At 38.8% G+C, this 13,351-nt stretch overlaps 1 protein-coding gene across 5 annotated transcripts in view; it reads right to left on the bottom strand.

Annotated features, from left to right (window-relative positions):
• Positions 1-13,351, bottom strand: part of SNX25 (sorting nexin 25) — a 132,649-nt gene that overhangs the window by 87,428 nt on the left and 31,870 nt on the right. For all 5 annotated transcript variants that reach the window (XM_045056821.1, XM_045056825.1, XM_023252358.2 and 2 more), the window contains exon 3: positions 4,311-4,527. In XM_045056821.1, coding sequence (XP_044912756.1) covers positions 4,311-4,527 — 217 coding nt within the window. The remainder of the gene's footprint in view (positions 1-4,310; positions 4,528-13,351) is intronic.

The following is a 13,351-nucleotide window of genomic DNA, read 5'->3' as shown; positions in this document are numbered from 1 at the left end:
CTGGTATAAGAAAACTAGAAGCCCAGGGAGAAGGCGTTTCTAAAATGGAATCAATTCTCTGTTTCTATTATTGCAATGCTTTACCCATAATATCTTAGTCACAAAATATATTAGTCACAAAATATATTGGGTAAAATATATATATATATACACACACACATATATATATATATACATATACATACATATATATAAACATAATATATTAGTCACAAAAGCAGTAATTTCAGAAGCTGGCAAACGTCTCCATGAAAAATATGTGTTCATGTTCAAATTAGATAATCATAAAAATACTAAATTTCTCCAACCACTTGCTCTTCTCCCAAACTTAAATCTATCAGTCTTCCAATTGGAATAAACCATGGATTTAAAGTACTGTCTTCTACTGGACCATAATGTAAATACTTTAAAATGAGCTTCTGCGGAGTTCAAACAAGTCTTGGACAGTATCTGCCAGGCAGAACAAAGGAGCACTTTATACAACAGATACCACAGCAAACCAGCAGAAGCTCTAAGGGGTTGCTAAACACTCAAAAGGAGAGGCTGAAGCTTTTGACACGCCAGGGATATAAGCCAAGAGTCCTCATTCTCTCATTTTCCCTATTTGTTCCCATACGCCCTTACTGGAAGCTGCTTTCTCTAGCAACAGCAGTTTGCCAAGGGTGGTCTGGGGACCCCTATGTGCAGTACAAAATGTCACTTGTCTTTTTCACTCCTGTTCTCAGAGGCATCGGGGAGCTTCTAGAGGCTACCTGATGTGGGCCGACATCACTCTACTGTCTAATGGGAAGTGTATTGTGTATTCATGCACTTTAAAAATTTCTTACTTTTAATATCTGATACGGTAAATATTGGTAGTCTAATGAGAGGGGAGGTGGTATTAGGTTTAACAAGTGGTTCCCCAAGGGGGAAAACACTCTGATTTGTAGTACTGGCCCATTGCACTGTGTAAATACTCCCACCATGGCCAATTACAAGCTAACAAGGTGATGCCATTGATCTCAAAGTAGGGAAGAGACGTGCACAGTCAGCTCTTGCAAACCCAGTACAACCTGGCTCCAGTTCCCCATGAGATAGGGCCCACATAAAGTGCTTTTAGGTTTTCAGTAACTTTTAAGAGTATAGAGGGGACCTGAGACCAAAAAAATCTGAGAACCGCTGCTCTACAATAATTTTTTCAAACCTAGGTTGTGAGCCACAAGGAATAAAATAAAATTTAGTTCGTCCCCAACACCATTTAAAAAAAAAAAAAAAGAAAGTTAACAAAAAGGTAACAGTTATCACAGGTAACAAAGGTACTGTTTTATGAAATTAGGTCACGTTAGAAAATGTATTTCCTGGGGCGCCTGGGTGGCGCAGTTGGTTAAGCGTCCGACTTCAGCCAGGTCACGATCTCCCGGTCCGTGAGTTCGAGCCCCGCGTCAGGCTCTGGGCTGATGGCTCGGAGCCTGGAGCCTGTTTCCAATTCTGTGTCTCCCTCTCTCTGTGCCCCTCCCCCGTTCATGCTCTGTCTCTCTCTGTCCCAAAAATAAAATAAAAACGTTGAAAAAAAAAATTAAAAAAAAAAACAAAAAGAAAATGTATTTCCTACTATGGGTCACGGGTTTTTAAAAACTGCAACACACCGAGGGCAGCAAGCTGGAAAGTAATAGGCATGAGATGGCTCTGTAAATGTTGATCTCATAAACCTGTGCCAGGTAGACTTTGGGAGAGAAAATGATTCCTAGAAAGAGGCAATATAGCCGGGAACAGAGAGCTGCTGCTGGACAATGACATTTACCAGCTGGGCCCCAATGAGCAACAGCACAGGGCAAAAGAGAGCTGCTCGCTGGTAAATTCACACAGCAGGGCTTCTTAGGAGACAACAGCAGTTACCACCTGCCCAATAAGGATGCCAGTGCTTATTCATCCTCCTGTGTGTCTGTCAGATACCCTCCCTCTTCCCTGAAAGTAGAGATAAAATAATATCAGTGAGAATAGGCCACATTAACTGTAAGGAGCGCCTCTCCTACTGAGCCCATATCCAAACAGGCAGAAGGCCACTCCTTTAAATAAGACGACTTTTACGTGCAAGTTAGAAATGCTGTAATTCAGCATTTTTTTTTTTAATTTTTTTTTTCAACGTTTTTTATTTATTTTTGGGACAGAGAGAGACAGAGCATGAATGGGGGAGGGGCAGAGAGAGAGGGAGACACAGAATCAGAAGCAGGCTCCAGGCCCCGAGCCATCAGCCCAGAGCCTGATGCGGGGCTCGAACTCACGGACCATGAGATCGTGACCTGGCTGAAGTCGGACGCTTAACCGACTGCGCCACCCAGGCGCCCCTGTAATTCAGCATTCTTGCACTCACTCAATAATGGGACATTCAGGGGGCACCTGGGTGGCGCAGTCGGTTAAGCGTCCGACTTCAGCCAGGTCACGATCTCGCGGTCCGTGAGTTCGAGCCCCGCGTCGGGCTCTGGGCTGATGACTCAGAGCCTGGAGCCTGTTTCGGATTCTGTGTCTCCCTCTCTCTCTGCCCCTCCCCCGTTCACACTCTCTCTCTGTCCCAAAAATAAATAAACGTTGAAAAAAAAAAATTAAAAAAAAAAAATAATGGGACATTCAGGGGCACCCGGGAACGGTGTTGGGAAAACTGGACAGTGACATGCAGAAGAATGAACCTGGACCACTTTCTTACACATACACAAAAATAAAGTCAAAATAGGTGAAAGACCTAAATGTAACACAGGAAGCCATCAAAATCCTAGAGGAGAAAGCAGGCAATAACTTCTTTGACCTTGGCCACAGCAACTTCTTACTCAACATGTCTCCAGAGGCAAGGGAAACAAAAGCAAAAATGAACTATTGGGATCTCATCAAGATAAAAAGCTTCTACACAGTGAAGGAAACAAATATTAAAACTAAAAGGTAACCGACAGAATGGGAGAAGATATTTGCAAAGGACATATCGATAAAGGGTTAGTATCCAAAATCTATAAAGAACTTACCAAACCGAACACCCCCAAAAAAATCCAGTGAAGAAATGAGCAAAAAACATGAACAAACACTTTTCCAAAGAAGACATCCAGATGGCCAACAGACACATGAAAACATGCTCAACATCACTCATCATCAGGGAAATACAAATCAAAACCACAATGAGATACCACCTCATGCCGGTCAGAATGGCTAAAATTAACCACTCAGGAAACAATAGATATTGGCAAGGATGGGGAGAAAGAGGAACCCTTTTGCATTGCTGGTAGGAATGCAAACTGGTGCAAACACTCTAGAAAACAGTGTGGAGGTTCCTCAAAACATTAAAAATAGAACTACCTTATAACCCAGCAATTGCACTACTAGGTATTTATCCAAAGGATACAAGAGTGCTGTTTCAAAGGGGCACATGCACTCCAATGTTCATAGCAGCACTATTTACAATGGCTAATGTATGGAAAGAACGCAAATGTCCATCAACTGATGAATGGATAATGAAGATGTGGTATATATATAAAACGGAATATTAGCAATCAAAAAGAGTGAAATCTTGCCATTTGCAACTACATGAATAGAACTAGAGGGTATTATGCTAAGCGAAATTAGAGAAAGACAAATATCATAGGACTTCACTCATATGTGGAATTTAAGATACAAAACAGATGAACATAAGGAAAGGGAAGCAAAAATAATATAAAAACAGGGAGGGGGACAAACCATAGGAGATTCCTAAAGAGGGCTGGGCAAGAGGCATTAAGGAGGACACTCGCTGGGATGAGCACTGGGTGTTTCTTTAGGCGATCAATCACTGGATTCTACTCCTGAAGTCATTATTGCACCATATGCTAAGTAACTTGGATGTAAATTAAAAAAAAAAAGAAAAGAAAATGTAAAAAAAAAAAAAAAAAAAGGAATTAAACTAAAATAAGGAAGTTGGTATTTCAGAATAAAAGTAGTAGTAATAATAAATAGTCAATAAATAATAGTCAATTTTCAGGATACTATGATGAGACAGAGCTCTTAACACAGGACTCACAAAAAGAAACATGAATTCTAAACTTTTCCAAAAATTGTAAATTCACAGACAGACACTTTTCACAGTATAGGTACTCCTAATACAAAAAAAAAAAAAAAAAAAAAAAAAAAAAAAAAAACTACTCTATCAGCACACTATAATTATTACCCCTCAACATATGTACATTTCAAGCCAAGTGCCAACAAGAAGGCAGAAAATTCTAGAGTTTTATCTTGACTTTGACCCCTTTCTACAAAAGAAAAATATTTTAATGTGGAAAAAAAGTGGGGGAGGTTGTTCATATTCAAACAGTTACCTGGCATTTGCAGCTTTCAGGTCACAGAAATGAGCGAGTAAAGTTCTTACAACATCATTGCAGACGACTTTAACCACATCCACGTGGCTCAGTCTGTGGCGCAGTTGCCTGGCAATCTCCCAAAAGTCTTCCAAGAGCAGATGGTAAAGCTGCCCCTCGTCTCTGCTGAGATTTCCATACCAGGACAGAATGTAATCTCTGTAACTGTAGTCAAACACTACCAGGAATAAACAGAGCAAGGAGTAAAACTTTAATGAAATACCAAGACAGCATTTCTACTGGAAGCTACTCTTTAACATTCACTGTTTAAAATATAAAGAGAGTAGATAACAAAATAAGAGAAGGCGTAATCTTTCCTAAAATATTTCAAAATAAAAGATTCTCATCGAACTAAAATTCTAGGATTGTGGTGACCATCTGTCCTCAAAATTCATAGATGGCCCAATTTTTAAATATTCTACCTTGGAGCCAAACTATCTAAACTTGTCAAAACAACAGAGCATCTTACACAGTGGCAACACACTTATGGAGCGTGCCAGTCATCAGTTTATTGCCTCTCTGCTCCAAATGCACCCTTTTTTGCCCTGCTTTAGGATACTGGAGATGGACCCCGTAAACATTTCTTCTTTGCCAACCCAGATCATGCCAAGATTTATCGGGAGAGGATGCTGGAGTGACTGTGGAGGAGGAAGGGGCTTCTTCTCCTGGTTCCCGTGTATTCCTCTCCGATTGCCCCTGCAGCGTGCTGCACGCAGCAGCATGTGGGACACCAGATGGCACTCACCCCACCCCACCCCAGCAGATTCCAATGGCACTCAGAGGGCAGCTTCCCAGAGAATTGTGCTAGCACCCTGGGGGTGGCTTCCTGTCACCTGTGGTGTCTCCCCAAACCGCTCCACCACAGCCACGGCTGTGCCCTCTCCGGTCAAGCCCGGATCTCAGCTCCAGGGTGAAGAAAGAACCCTCTTCCAATGTGTCCCTCCTTAACGTTCTCTGCTTGGCCCTAGGGGTAGTGATTGCTCCCATTATCTGCTCTTCTTGTATTCTTTGGAGTTCTCTTTATCTCTCAGTAGCTAAGTCCCTTTATAAGTTAATAAAACTTTATATTAAACTTTCTTGTTCACGTACTATGTGGTTTCTGTCTCTTAGTGAGACCCCAACTAACGCAGGAAGAATCCCCTACGTCAGGTATCACGCCAGGCTCAGTATCTGTAGCTGACCACCTTCTTTGGAAGATTCCTAGTCTCTCTTTTCTTAATTCTGTACCAATTTTATGCCTTAGGAATAAAAAACCTGAGCTCTAGACCAGTGCTATCCAACAGAAAAAGGAGAGTCACATATGTAATTTTAAGTGCCTAGTAGCCACATTAAAAAGGGAAAAAGAGGAGTGCCTGGCTGTTTCAGTATGTTAAGTGTCTGACTTCGGCTCAGGTCATGATCTCTCGGTTTGTGAGTTCGAGCCCCGCATTAGGCTCTGTGCTGACAGCTCAGAGCCTGGAACCTTCTTTGGATTCTGTGTCTCTCCCTGTCTCTGTCCCTCCCATGCTCATGCTCTGTCTCTGTCTCTCAACAATAAACATTTTTTAAAAATTAGTAAAAAAAAAGGGGGGGGAAGAAATAGTTAAATTTCAATAATATATTTCATCTAATATATCTAAAATATTAGGATATCAATACATATTCAATACTATATATTTATGAAATTCTTTTCCATACTAAGTCTTCACAATCTGGTATATATTTTAATACTTCTAGCACATCTTAATTTGGACTAGCCACATACTCCATTACCACTTCTGTACAGAAGTCACTGTACTGCTCAGAGCAGCTCAAGTCCATAGAGAAGGAAGATAAAGACTGAAAAATAAAAATGGTACTGGGCTTAAGTGGCAATTCCCCCAAGAGAAAAACACATACTCATGTTCCAGCTCAAGGACACCTGTACTATATTTTAAGCACTGCTTATTTCTCAAGGTTTTTTTTTTCTTTCCTTCTTCAAATACCACTTGATTTGGCCTAATTTTGATATGACCATACGTCATCTCAGATAATAGTTCATCCTCTTGCTTTGCTTTGTCCCCAGGAATCCTATGGAGCAAAATGTAACTTGGGATCCTGATTTACTTCACAGCTGGCCTACAAAAGGCTAACCTATAATTCTCAAATACCTGTGCATTCCAGGATTTGTTGCTCATTTTACTCATCTTGGCCACTACACACCAATTTTAAATGCGCTTAGTGGGGGAAGGTGGGGGTCATATTTCCTAGAAAACTGAGTCACAAATGGAACCCCCAGCTCAGGATCGGTATTCATCCTGTGTGAGGATTCCATATATAGGCAACAGCCCGCAAGTCAAAGAAAACACCATTCTTGTTTTAATATTCTGTGACAGCTTTTTTTCTCAGAATATCAACTGTGAAAGTGTATCTAATGCTTTTCCACATTTCCAGAATGTCTGCATTACAGATTTATAATAATTTACAAAATAGCATCTTAAATCTCATAGGTCAAAAACATGCACAGAGCATCAAGAATTTTGTTCACAGACACATAGGTACAAAGGTTTAGCTAAATTCTCCTAGTGATTCCACTGGCCTCAGTGATAAGATACTTAAGATAGCTAAGCCTTACAGCTGAGAACCATTACTTGCCAAAGACTAATGGGGGAGGCATCGAAAAGAAAAAAAAAAAAAAAAAGACACTACCTCAATCGTTCATTTTTCATTAAATAAGTATTTAATTCTAGTATTACAAACTCCCAGTATGGAAGGTAGAATAGATACATATCCACTGGACACAAAAGATAAGGCAAAATAAACGCAAATCCAACAAATTAATCATCTCCTAAACATTTTGGTTATTTTCTGCTCACTTTCAGATATTAATTTCAACTAACGGCTGTTATGTGTTCTAAGCGTCCAACTCTTGATTTTGGCTCATGTCATGATCTCACGATTCATGAGTTTGAGGCCCATATCAGGCTCTGCACTAACAGTGTGGAGCCTGCTTGGGATTCTCAGTCTCCCTCTCTCTCTGACCCTCCCCACGCTCACACTCTCTCTCTCAAAAATAAACTTTTTTTAAAAAATGGTTATGTTTTCTAGGTTTTAAAAAAAGTAGTCACATCTCATTCCTAAATGGATTATTCCATTTAGGAGAAAACAGGAAAAGTTTCTGACCCAGATATTTAAGAAATTACAGCAAAAACAGGAATAGGTTAATCCTATAATCTCATTTATTGGCAACAAATAGATCATTGTTCCTACACACTAACTGAGCTAATCCTCTCAGGAAACTGAGCCTCCAAGAAGTGAAATAACTTGCTCAAAGTCAAATATGTGGCAAGTCAAACACTCTACTCAGCACACAATGGTTCCACATTAAGGTGAACTAAACAAGTCACAGGAGTGAAAGACATGAGAAATCTGAAACAGCTTCCTTGCCCAGTGGACATCCAGCTTGTTTAAAACATTATTTATATGAAAAAATACACAAATGGCTACACGTTTAAAAATTGCCCTAGAAGGCATTATTAGGACCAAACAGACTTGGAAGTCACAAGAAGTTGTTTCTTCTGTTCAACATAAGAAGGAACTGAATAAAAAACATTAAAGCTATTCAAGATTCACATTAGATGGTGAATATTTCATCAGAGGGAACTTTAAACAAGCCAGATATCCAATGGACAAGGATGACACAAAAAAAAATTACTTCCTGAGATGGTGGGCTGAATTATGTAACCACCACAGGCCCTTGTCTACAAGTCCTTTATATCCTTCTCCTGGACATCTCAATGCCAAGCTATCAAACATGGTAAGAGCCACCTTGACAACAAAACACTGCTAAATTTGTTCATTTGCAACTCTTTCTCCCTTACTCTTTCATTAAGCAAAGTTTTCAGGCCATAGAATTTCTAACTAGTAGCAAATAAATCTACAACCAAAAACATTTGGGAAATAGAAGCACTTTTCCTTTCATTAAAATTTGCTTTCAAATTATAGAAGGAAATTAAAAGCAATTTTAAGGGACTTGAGATCTTTAAAACAAGATCTTAGTATGCTAAAGGATTTATGTGAATGGCATATTCATCTACATAATGTCCCATTACATTTGTTAACCACATTGTACATGCTAACTAATACAGCTCTAAAATACTCTTCCAATAATACATTTTGGTTACGAATTGATAAAAATGAGTATTGGCAAAAATCTGAACTCAGTAATAGAACACATACCTGTCACACTAACAAATCTCTATCAATCTCTATCAGTACCTCTTTAAGCTAAGTATTATAAAAATATAACAAATATAAAAAGTATGAAACAAGGGCACTTGGCTGGCTCAGTCAGTAAAGCCTATGTCTCTTGATCTCAGGGTCATAAGTTTGAGCCCCAAGTTGGGCAAAAGAAAGAAAAAGTATGAAACAAAGCCATGATTCTAAGTATCTATTACATAGCTACAGTCATTTACACAAGTCCATATATGAACAAATTATTTTCAAATATGCTCTATGGGTCAATTTGAAGAGATACAGAAATTCATGATAAAATTATTTTATGGTCTTTATTAATAAATAAGCTAGGGGCACCTGGGTAGCTCAGTTGAGCATCTGAGTCTTGATTTCAACTCAGGTCATGTATGATCCCAGGGTCATGGGATCAAGTTCCAGATTGAGCTCCACGCTGAGTGTAGACCTTGTTTAAGATTCTCTCTCTCCCTTTTCCTCTGCTTACACACTCTCTCAAAAAATAAATTTTTTTAAAAGAAATAAGTTTAAATAATATAACAAACCACAATGAGAAAGAACAACTTATCCTCACTGCCAAGCAAAGAGTCTTTCTTCTAAACACATAACACTAGCCAACAAAAATTTAAGTGCTATTATCAAATCTATGTTCTAGACTGCTCTCAAAGAAATAAGCAGGTAAAAAGGAATCACTGAAGATTACATAAAATGGAATAACATGATTGGAACTTCAGTTAGATTAATATAAAAGGAGGCTTTAGGGTAACAAAGTAGGATAAATCTAGAAGCAAGTGTGATGTGGGGTTCGAACCCACGTGAGAATATGACCTGAGCTGAAATCAAGAGTCGAGCATTTAACTGACTGAGCCACCCAGGCGCCCCTAGTTTACTGTTGTTTTTGACGACTGACAAATGCATCCATTTTACTCTCATGACCAACTTTATAGCAGCCTTTAGCTCTTCTTTTGGTAGATAATATAATGTTCAACTTCACTGAAAATCATTTTGCTTAAAACAAAGGAGAGGAAATTGTAATTAAGAATATAGTGAAGGGGCACCTGGGTGGCTCAGTCGGTTAAGCGTCCGACTTTGGCTCAGGTCATGATCTTGCAGTTTCTGAGTTTGAGCCCCGCGTCAGGCTCTGTGCTAACAGCTCAGAACCTGAAGCCCGCTTCAGATTCTGTTCTTCTCCTCTCTCTGCCCCTCCCATGCTCAGGCTCTCTGTCTCTCAATAATAAACGTTTGGGGAGCCTGGGTGGCTCAGTCGGTTAAGTGTCCGACTTCAGCTCAGGTCATGATCCTGAGGTTTCTGAGTTCAGGACCCGCATTGGGCTCTGTGCTGACAGCTCAGAGCCTGGAGCCTGTTTTGGATTCTGTGTCTCCCTCTCTCTCGGCCCCTCCCCTGTTCACGCTGTGTCTGTCTCTGAAAAATGAATAAACCTTAAAAATAATAATAACAATAATAATAAATAAATGTTAAAAAAAAAAAAAGAAAAAAATTCTTGTACCAAAGTGTAATTAACTAAACCTCTTAACCAAAGGCTTTGGATAATATTGTTCTTTTGAAATAAATCATTGTTCAGAAAGTAGCCTGAGGATAATGTGATTTTGGGTTTTTTGGTTTCATTCTGTTTTGGTTTTTGTCAACTAGGCCTCAGCCCTGGTCTTTTCTGTTCCATAAATATTCTGAAACAAATTGGTCCATGGTAGATAAATATGCCATGTTTAAGGACAGAGAAACATTACAGTCTTAAAAAGTTAAAGAGACACCCATGTTCACAGCGGCATATTCACTACAACAAAAAGCGGAAGCAACCCAGATGTCCACTGATGAATAGATAAAGAAAATGTGGTTACAGGAGGTGCCCGGCTGGTTCTCGGGACAGCAGGTGACTCCTGATCATGGGGTCATAAGTTCACATTGGGTGGACAGTTTACTGAAAAAGATGAAATCTTAAAAAAAAACTATCTGGTTACAGACATAAAACGGAGTATTCGTCAACGTTAAAACAGGAAATTCTGACACATGCTACAACACGGACTGACCTTGAGAACATTATGTAAATATAGTAAGTATGTAAAATAAAAATTTACTTAAAAAGAAGTAAATATGCTAAACACAAAAGGACAGATACTTTTGATTTCACTTATATGTGGTACCTAAAGTCAAATTCATGGACAAAGAAAGTAGAGTGCTGATTACCACGATCTGAGGGAATGGGGGAGTGGAAATTATTGAATAGGTATAGAGTTTCAGTCTTGCAAGATGAAAAGAGTTCGAAAAACTTTACACAGAAATGAAAATGTACTTAACACTACTGACCTACACACTTTAAAATGGTTAAGTTGATAAATTTTACATTATGAATTTTACCACAATTAAAAGAAAAAAAGAGAGTTCCAATTCCAGTCGTGGAAGAATAGCTTATATCAGACTAACCTTCCTATAGAAAACAACTGTGAATTCTAGAGAAAAAATATTAAAGAACTATTTAAAGGCACCAGAAAGCAAAGTCAGAGAAACTGAAGGGAAAATCTACCAATAGAAGGGACTAGCGCTGGTATGAGTCATGTTTATGTAACTTTCCCCTGAAGCACTCAACAGTCCTAGAGACACAAAGCAGTTCAAACTTATTTTTTTTTAATGTTTATTTATTTTTGAGAGAGAAAGAGAGACAGCATGTGAGCAAGGGAGGGTCAGAGACAGGAAGACACAGAATCCAAAGCAGGCTCCAGGCTCCAAGCTGTCACCACAGAGCCCAACACAGGGCTCGAACTCACAAACTGCGAGATCATGACCTGAACTAAAGTCGGACACTCAACTGATTGAGCCACCCAGTTGCCCCAAGGCAGTTCAAACTTAGACTGAACATCTGTTTTTTACTTTAATCTAAGATATCAGAAACAGAGTTAGGAACTGCCAAAGCAGCTGAAAATAAATGCAGGAAGCACAAACAAGGATGGAGCCACAAATTCTGGATCACAAACTCTCAAACCCATTGCTGATTATGTCCTACACATGTATGGAAGTACGACTGCAAACAGACCAGTTCAAAGCAACAGCTGGATGGCTGAAGTAGCTGAGCACATACTTGAACTGTTGTCCACCGCAGAGCTGGAATCCTGCCCTGCTAGAGATGTGACCATGGACTTTCCACTGAAACTGTGTAGGGAACGTGAACTAGAAGGGTTAAGCCTATGTCCCAGGACTGAGAAATTCACCATAGACTAAGGACAAAACCCAAAGAAACCTGCCCTAAAAATATGTGTAAAAGCAAGTATCCCCAAGGTGAACAGTTAAAAAATTAAGCTGCATACTAGAACAAAAACTGACACTCTTCAAGGGACAATAAGAGAAACTAGAATGTCTAGAAAGCAGCATCCACACTGTTCAAGACACAATCAAAAAGAAGACCTGAGAAGAAACATACAAACAAAAGTAACACACACTTAAGAGCAAAAATCAATCAATAGAAACCAACTCCAAGATGGCCTAGATTTTGGACTTCACACAAGGATACTTTAAAGCAGCTATATAAATATGCTCAAGGAATTACAGATAAAGATGGTCATAATAAGTGACAGATGGGGAAATCTCAGTAGAGAACCAAAAACTACACAAAAGAACCAAAGAGAAATTCTAGACATGAGAAGCACAATATTTAAATAAAACAATTCACTGAATACCCTTAACGACAGACTAAAAATGTAAGAAAAACAGTCAATGAACTTGAAGACAGATGAACAAAAATTATCCTACCTAGAGAACAGAAAGAAAAAAGGATTGGTAAATTAGATGTCATCAAAATTAAAAACTTCTCCTCAAAGGCAACATTTAAAAAATAAAAGGCAATTTACAAACTGGGAGAAAGTATTCACTATATCTATATTTAACAAGAAATGTGAAACCAGAATAGATCTTTAAAAATCCTCCTAACAAATAAATTATTGTAAGTTAAATAAATTTATTAAAAAAAGACATGATCAGACATATCACAAGTAAAGATATGGAAATGGCCAAAAATCACATGAAATGATGCTCAACATCATTAGTCGCCACAGACATGCAACGTAAGGTCACAATAAGATTCTGTTTTACATTAATCAGAATAGTTAAAATGACAACAGTAAATGTTGGTGACAATGTAAAAAACAACCAGAACAGTCATATATAATGAGAGTCGAAATAAAGACATAACCACTTTAGAATATTATTTGGCAATTTCCCACAAAGTTAAACACACAACTACCCTTGGCCCAGCAATTCTACTCCTAGGAATTTGTCCAAGGCAAATGAAAAACATATGTCCACAAAAATACTTGATTTTAACAACTTTATTCAATATGTTTCAAAAAATTAGAAACAACCCAAATGTCCAAAAAGAGAAAGGATAAATATATTGTGACACCGTCATATTAGTGTAATGGAATACTACACTCAGTAATAACAAAGAATGAACTGATATAAAAAAAAAAGGGTAAATCTTAAAAATATGCTAAGAAATGGGGAGCCTGGGTGGCTCAGTTGGTTAAGCATCCAACTTCGGCTCAGGTTATGATTTCACGGTTCGTGAGTTTGAGCCCCATGTCAGGCTCTCTGCTGACAGCTCAGAGTCTGGAGCCTGCTTCAGATTCTGTGTCTCCCTCTCTCTCTGCCCCTCCCCCATTTACACTGTGTTTCTCTTTCTCTCCAAAATGAATAAATGTTGAGGGGAAAAAAACATGCTAAGAAAAGAAGCCAGGCATAAGAGACTACATCCTGTATGATTCCATACAAACTTCTTGAAGTTTAA

The sequence above is a fragment of the Felis catus genome, chromosome B1 (genome assembly GCF_018350175.1).
Source record: "Felis catus isolate Fca126 chromosome B1, F.catus_Fca126_mat1.0, whole genome shotgun sequence".
NCBI classification, from domain to species: Eukaryota; Metazoa; Chordata; class Mammalia; order Carnivora; family Felidae; genus Felis; species Felis catus.
This window is presented reverse-complemented; position numbering and strand designations above follow the sequence as displayed.